General features: G+C 42.1%; 1 protein-coding gene across 2 annotated transcripts in view; it reads right to left on the bottom strand.

Annotated features, from left to right (window-relative positions):
• Positions 1–269: 269 nt before the first annotated feature.
• RIC1 (RIC1 homolog, RAB6A GEF complex partner 1) overlaps positions 270–8,047 on the bottom strand; it is a 58,019-nt gene continuing 50,241 nt past the window's right edge. For both annotated transcript variants that reach the window (XM_064176860.1, XM_064176861.1), the window contains 3 exons: positions 3,051–3,228; positions 2,726–2,914; positions 270–2,309 (listed from right to left, as the gene is read on the bottom strand). In XM_064176860.1, the coding sequence (XP_064032930.1) occupies positions 2,024–2,309; positions 2,726–2,914; positions 3,051–3,228 (653 nt within the window). In that variant the 3' untranslated portion in view covers positions 270–2,023. The remainder of the gene's footprint in view (positions 2,310–2,725; positions 2,915–3,050; positions 3,229–8,047) is intronic.

The following is an 8,047-nucleotide window of genomic DNA, read 5'->3' as shown; positions in this document are numbered from 1 at the left end:
TGTTTCTTTGCAACAACCTACTTGAATTCTGGCAATTCACTGTCCATGGCTTGAAGTCAGAAACAGTTATTTTCCAGAGGAGTAACTTCAAGTAAAGTTGAATACATTTGTCTTTTAATTACAGGTATAACAGCAGTGAAATTGAAATACAAAATTAGCACATAAGATTTGCATAGAGATAATTACTACTAAAGTACAAACTTCTATAATGTTACAACTAAAAAGATTTGCCTGCTAAACAACAGTAGCACAGTAGTTAGATACTAATATTAAGAATGTCAGTATAGCATTTAATGTATGTTTTCACTTGTTCAGATCCAAAACCTGAACAGCAGAAAGCTATCAGGTTGTGCTTGGCTTACATCATTACCACAGAACCACAGAAAAATATTAACTCGAAGCACAGTTTTTTATTTAACACAGATTAAGCATGTTTTTTTTTTTAATCATAAAAAAGCTTTTAAGTATCCCCTTTATAACAACAATGGATTTTGATGTGAGATCACAACAGGCTTGTAGGTATGACAGACGTTATCTGTAACCAGTAGCTACAATACAGACTAAGCATAATGCTGGAACTCTTCAATGAGATTTCTTTCCTGTAACTTCAGTATTAGTTTCAGCTCTTCAGCTGCACTCAATAAAATCTCCAGCCTTCCAAGTAACACTCACAATTATTGCACTTGCACTGGTTGAACTGGCTTAGTAAAGCCATTCTAAAGCAAAGTTTTAATATTTATACATTTTAAAGCACTTCATCTTATCTACAAAGGAAATAAAAATGATAGAACCACAACTCCTTTCAACTTAACTGTGAATAGGCTTATTTTCAGAGTTAAAATGGATGTGCATTTAGTAACTACATGAGAAAAGCAACAGATGCTGTAACTACCCTACGACAACTACTTTGGTCCATGTCAGTAATCAAATGATGTTATAAAAAATAAACTAGTTTATTTTGTATAAAATGAGTAATGTTGCATTTTCGTTCAGATTGCACAGTACAAACAAGCTAATATCTAAATTAATACTGTTACAGGTAGTTATTACATAGGGACAGCAGCTAGAAAAAATAGTACCTCAAAGCAACAGACTTCTGCAGCCAGCTTTCCATAACGTTGTATGAAAGTTAAATATGTCTTAGTTACAAGTACACATATTATAAAATGTCTGAAAAATGCTTAAGTATGAGCTGTTAAACTAATTTTCCGTAGCAAGAGTATATGATGATTATATACATTTTAAAAATATTTTTTTTTCAGAAAAGAATTTACAATGAAATAAATAACCTTCAGCAATCCCTTAAACCCAACTACAAGATCTGCAAGTGGCAGTAAAAAAACCCAGGTAAGCCACCTTGTGTCAGTGTTAGGTCACTAAAGTATGCCTCATCCAGAAAGAAGTGCAACTCTGCTTTGACTTTACTAATCATCTAGGAACATGCACAATACATACAGGTACCTTCAAATAAGGTACAATCTCGAGTATTTGTACAAGAGTATCCACAAAAACATACAATATATTTTAAAGTCCTTTAATACAAAATACCAATATCAAACCAATCTGAACTGCATTGATCGGACATTTCTTAGGCAGGCAAGATGCAAAGCATAAATTTAATCCCCCTGTCGCCTTTTAAACTCAAGCAAAAGGTAAGTAGTTTCTTCAGAACATCTGTTGGTGATGCAAAGCTACTGATGCACATTAGCTGAACCTGTCCTCATACATATTCAATGTCTCTCAACATTATTATCGAAACCTAAAGCTGCAGTCTGAAGATTGCATCAAAAAACAAACAAACAAACAAAAATCTTGCCTCCTTTTGAAAGTAAATGAAACTGCTGCTTAGTTATCCCCACTAAAGTGTTCAAAGATTGAAATATTAAAAATAACAAACAAATTAAAACAAAACAAAAAACCAACCAACCAAATAAGAGAGTTCAAATCCAAAACGTGGAAGCATGTCTGAGAGCTGGTTTGCTTCCTTTCACACCTGATGCTTGGGAAGTTTTCCATCTTCCCTTTAAGACACAACACAGTCATAACTGCCTTCTTGGAATGAATCCTCATCCTCTGTCTTAGACTTGTCCTCTTCGTGCCTGCTTGCACTGCTGCTACCAGCATCACTATGAGGATTAGTGCCATGACTAGATGAAGTCCTACTTTCTTCAGCTCTAGGGTTCACTTGTTCAATAACCTTAGAAGGATTCACAGGTTGAAAAGCTTCTGGCTGTACTTGCTCTTCTACTATTTCACTTAGTTTCTGGATCTGTGGTTTGATGATATTTAGAAATGGCTTGTACCCAGGGCTAGGAAAATAACAGTAAGGAACACCATAAGTAAATTAAAAGCTAGTACTTCTGTCATCTGCCTGAAAAGGAGCTTTTCTTGAGAGATGTTTAATATAAATAAGTATCTTCTATAATCCCTCCTGTACAGAAATGTGTGTGGGGTTTGGTGGTGTGATTGGGTTTTTGTTATGAAGATTTTTTAATAGAAAGAAGGAGGAAAGCATAATCAAACAATAAAAGCCGAGAGGTTGGTTGATTTGGGTTGAGTTGGTTTTGTTTTTCTCAGTCTGAATACAGCTAAGTGACTGTCTTGAACTCCTCTGCAACTGTGTTTTTAAATAATTGTTTCAGGTATGGCTGAAATAATTCTAAGTTATTGTTTGGGTAACTAGTATCTGTGGCTGGAAGGAATGCAAAGGTGAAAAATAACTTACCAGTCTGTAGAAGCCCATTTGTCAACAGCATATAGGCCAGTCTTGATATTCTGACAGATCTCTCCATCAGTATCAGAAGACTGCATTATGCTGAAAACCTGGTTGATTACTGAAGATTCTCTGAGAATAAGGCCTATGACAATACACCAATCCAGGCATCCTGCTTCCATGAAGATATGCAGCAAGTACCTATATGGAAAAACAGTCTCTTTATTTTTCCACTCTGAAGACGGAACTCCTGTGTTACTTTGTAGAGAGCATTTCTTTCTCTCAAGGCTGCATACAAGCCATTTTGAGTTTCAAATCCAAAGCTCACATTACTTACCGCAGCTGGACCTGTGACTTGTGCGGTCCTTTACTAGCCAGTTCCAGAGAGAGATGTTCAAGCTCTGACTGAGTTAAACTTAAACCGGAGAAGTTTTCATCCACCACGGTCCAGTCACCATCTACCATGGAACTTGTTTCAGTCAGGTCTGTTGCTGAACCAATACTGCATTCATCACCTATCAAAAACAAACACAAGGGAAAAATGAAGTGCTCACTTCAGTAAGGACTTCTGAACTGCTCTCTGTATGAACTGACAGATGATACATCAGTGCTCTGGTGTGTGTTGCAGTGCCAAGAAGTTACTTCAGGCACACAGCCCACTTCAGCATTCTCCTGGTTGCATTATAGAATGGTTATTACAGGAACATGGTATTTTTTTCTGTCAAATAAAAACAATTCTGCAGAATAATATCAGTAAGAGAACCTAAAGGTGTGGTGGTTGGAGGCTGCCTGGGGTCCAGTGACCATGAAATTATAGAGTTTTCAATACATGGAGAAACCAGGAGGGGCATCAACAGAACCTCAACACTGGACTTCCAAAGGGCAGACTTCAGCCTATTTAAGGAACTAATTCAGAAAGTTCCTTGGGAAATAGCCCTTAGAAACAAAGGGGTCCAGGAAGGTTGGACCTGCTTCAAGAAAGAACTCCTGAAGGCACAGGAGCAGGCAGTGCCACTGAGCCGGAAGATGAGCCGATGAGGGAGGCAGCCAGGCTGGATGGGCAGGGAGCTGCTGAAGGAATTAAAGATTAAAAAGAGAGTGTATCACCTTTGGAAAAGAGGGGAGGTGTCCCAGGAGAAGTTCAAGGAGGTTGCTAGGTCTTGTAGAGGAAAAATTAGAGAGGCAAAAGCCCACTTGGAGCTCAGGCTGGCCACGGCTGCCAAGGAAAATAAAAAGTGTTTCTTTAAATATATGAATGGCAAGAGAAGGGCCAAGGACAACCTCCAGTCCTTGTTAGATAGAGAGGGGAACATAGTGACAAAGGATGAGGAAAAGGCAGAGGTGCTTAACACCTTTGCCTCAATCTTCACTAGTGGGACAGGTTGTCTCCAGGACAGCTGGACTCCTGAAGTGGTGGATGGAGTCAGGGACCAGTACAGTCCCCCCTCTAATCCATGAGGAAGCAGTAAGGGATCTGCTAAGTCACTTGGATCCTCACAAGTCCATGGGACCGGATGGGATCCACCCTAGGGTGCTGAGAGAGCTGGCAGCTGAGCTGGCCAAGCCACTCTCCATCATTTATCAGCAGTCCTGGCTCACTGGAGAGGTCCCCAGAGACTGGAAGCTGGCCAATGTGATTCCCATACACAAGAAGGGTCGTAAGGAGGAGCCAGAAAACTACAGACCTGTGAGCCTGACCTCAGTGCCAGGCAAGGTCATGGAACAGGTCATCTTGGGTGCCATCACAAAGCACCTACAGGATAGCCAAGGGATCAGGCCCAGCCAGCATGGGTTTAGGAAGGGCAGGTCCTGCCTCACCAACCTGATCTCCTTTTATGATCAGGTTACCTGCCTGGTGAATGTGGGGAAGGCTGTGGATGTAGTCTACTTGGACTTCAGCAAAGCCTTTGACACTGTCTGCCACAAGAAGCTCCTGGCAAACCTGGCAGCTCATGGTTTGGACAGATTCACTCTGTGCTGGATCAAGAACTGGCTGGATGGCAGAGCTCAGAGAGTGGTGGTGAATGGTGCCACATCCAGTTGGCAGCTGTCACTAGTGGTGTTCCCCAAGGATCAGTGCTGGGCCCAGTCCTGTTCAATATCTTTATTGATGATCTGGACGAGGGCATTGAGTCCAGCATCAGTAAGTTTGCAGATGACACCAAGCTAGGAGCAGGTGTTGATCTGTTGGAAGGTAGGAGAGCCCTGCAGAGGGACCTGGACAGGCTGGATGGGTGGGCAGAGGCCAATGGGATGAGATTTAACAAGGCCAAGTGCAGGGTTCTGCACTTCGGCCACAATAACCCCAAGCAGTGCTACAGGCTGGGGACTGAGTGGCTGGAGAGCAGCCAGGAGGAAAGGGACCTGGGGGTACTGATAGATAGTAGGCTGAAGATGAGCCAGCAGTGTGCCCAGGTGGCCAAGAGAGCCAATGGCATCCTGGCCTGCATCAGGAATAGTGTGGCCAGTAGGACAAGGGAGGTTATTCTTCCCCTGTACTCAGCACTGGTCAGGCCACACCTTGAGTACTGTGTCCAGTTCTGGGCCCCTCAATTCAAGAAAGATGTTGAGGTGCTGGAGCATGTCCAGAGAAGGGCAACGAAGCTGGTGAGGGGCCTGGAGCACAAATCCTATGAGGAGAGGTTGAGGGAACTGGGCCTGTTTAGCCTGGAGAAGAGGAGGCTCAGGAGTGACCTCATTGCTGTCTACAACTACCTGAAGGGACATTGTAGCCAGGTGGGGGGTGGCCTCTTCTCCCAGGTAACCAGCAATAAAACAAGGGGACACAGTCTCAAGTTGTGCCAGGGTAGGTATAGGCTGGATATTAGGAAGAAGTTCTTCCCAGAGAGAGTGATTTCCCATTGGAATGGGCTGCCCAGGGAGGTGGTGGAGGCACCATCCCTGGGGGTCTTCAAGAAAAGACTGGATGAGGCACTTAGTGCCATGGTCTAGTTGACTGGCTAGGGCTGGGTGACAGGTTGGACTCGATGATCTTGGAGGTCTCTTCCAACCTGGTTGATTCTATGATTCTATGATTCTATGCAATTACTGCAAAAACACAGTGACAGCCCCTTACACACGAGTCCTGGAAGTAAGTCTGCAGGAAGGGTTGCGGACTCTAAAGATACTAGTTTCTTAACCTTTACCTTTGTTGAAAAATAAGATGCTAAGTTCTTTTCTGCATACAAAACCATTAAGATTCTGAATGCTTGGTAATGTAAATATTCACCTGCACTAATTATGAGAAGAAATGTCTTTCTACAGCTACATGCAGAGTAGATGTAGCCCCAGAATTTTCACAGAACAGTGACAGCAAAGCTAAAACTACTGCAGTAGTGTGTCACAAAGGCACCACCTGCCAGAAGGGTTTACTTATTAAAGTAGATGCCTATTTTCTATGGAAAATATTTAGGAAGTCATGAAGTTGACCATAATACTACCTCTGTATTACTTATGAAATGGTTATTATTAGAATTCAGCTCACACCGTTTTAAAGATTACAAATTTAGTTTCACTTTAGGAAAAAAAAATGCTTCAAAATGTATAGCAAAGCCCAATAAACTCAAAGGTCTTCATCTCAGAAAAACAATAGATGAGGTGCTCGTTTACAGAAACAGTGGTAGTGGCAGATAGCAGCACAAGACAGTGCAAGAGAGTACTACAGTGAACTTATTTAAACCTAATACATTCTTGCAGTCTCCAGAAGTAATAAACAAGATGAACAGAAGTGAAAACAGAATGAGACAATACCCAGAGAGAGAACCTCACTCTGTCTTCATTTTTTAAGGCCTGTCAATTTGCCAAAGAGCCACTTCAAGTGCTATGACTCTCATGGGAGGCCCTAGTATCTCAGGGAGATGGTAATACACACTTAGGTACTTAGGTCTTTTGCCTAATAAAGTCGAAATCACTTGACATAGACACTGATGAAAATGTTACTCTATACTTCAGAGGGGAAGAAAAACAGATGAATGGTCAAACATTTCTGGTCTCTGGCTGTGGTTAGGAAATAGGCATCAAGTTCCCCTTTGTATTTTCATGAGTTGATCAATATATTTGAGCTTTTAGAAGAGCAATTTAAAGCCAGAGTTAAAAATGAAACCTTACTGGGTTATGATTTCCTCAACTTCCTCAATAAAGAATGTATCTAATATCTTTCTAAAGAAATCCAAAACAACAGTGCCAACTTGTGAAAGAGGCAAACCTTTGCAAGAGACAAAATGTTTAGAACACTCTTCCCAGCCAGACTGCAAAAATACTACATTTCAAGTTACTACCTGTTACAGGTTTAGGACTAATGTATTATTGCAAATAAAAGTTTTCCAGAGTATTCCAGAATACTGAGGGGCTGAACAGTCCCCAGAGAGTTGGACAGGACATAACAGAGGCCAATGCCATTCTGAGGTGTATTAGAAGTGGTGTGGTTAGTAGGTTGAGGGAGGTTCTCCTTCCCCTCTACTCTGCCCTGGTGAAGCCTCATCTGGAGTACTGTGTCTGGTTCTGCGCCTCCCAGCTCAAGAAGCACTGGGAACTGCTTGAGAGAGTCCAGCGCAGAGCCGCACAAATGATTAAGGAAGTTGAACATCTTCCTTACAAGGAGAGACTGAGTGAGTTAGGGCTTTTTAGATTGGAGAGGGGACAACTAAGGGGTAATCTCAATAATCTTTATAAATACGTAAGGGGTGAGTGCCAGGAGGATGGAGCCAGGCTCTCCTCAGTGATGCCCAGTGACAGGACAGGGGGCAATGGGTGGAAGCTGAGGCATAGGAGGTTCCACGTGAACCTGAGAAGTATTTTTTTTCACTGTGAGGGTGATGGAGCACTGGAACAGGCTGCCCAGGGAGCTTGTGGAGTCTCTCTCTCTCTCAAGGTATTCAAGAACTATCTGGATGTGTACCAATGTGATCTACTCTAGGTGCTCCTGCTCTGGCACGGGGGCTGGACCAGATGATCTTTTGAGGTCCCTTCCAGCTCCTGACATTCTATGATTACCATTTTTTTAATCCCATCCCATTCCCCTGCAAATCTCTATATACTCAGTAATCAAAGATTGCTCTTTCTTTGTTCTCTGCTCTCTTGTGCTTTGTTCATTCTCCTCTCACTCCTTTCTTGCTTATCTTTGTCTGGATTTGGGAGGTAAGGCCTGATGCAGCAGGGACACAGAGGAATTACTTCAACTGTGCAACACAGCCTCTGGGCCTTGTTCAGGGGAGTCTGGGCTATCGCTGGGTTACACAGGTATATATTTACATGTATGTATTTATTGCCTTTCATATTCAGTCTACTTTTGTAAATAATAATTTCATTTAACTTCCAAATGCTGTGCAAGTGTAG

The sequence above is a fragment of the Pogoniulus pusillus genome, chromosome Z (genome assembly GCF_015220805.1).
Source record: "Pogoniulus pusillus isolate bPogPus1 chromosome Z, bPogPus1.pri, whole genome shotgun sequence".
NCBI classification, from domain to species: domain Eukaryota; kingdom Metazoa; phylum Chordata; class Aves; order Piciformes; family Lybiidae; genus Pogoniulus; species Pogoniulus pusillus.
Note: the sequence above shows the minus strand (reverse complement) of the source record. Positions and strands in the feature narration are given on the sequence as shown.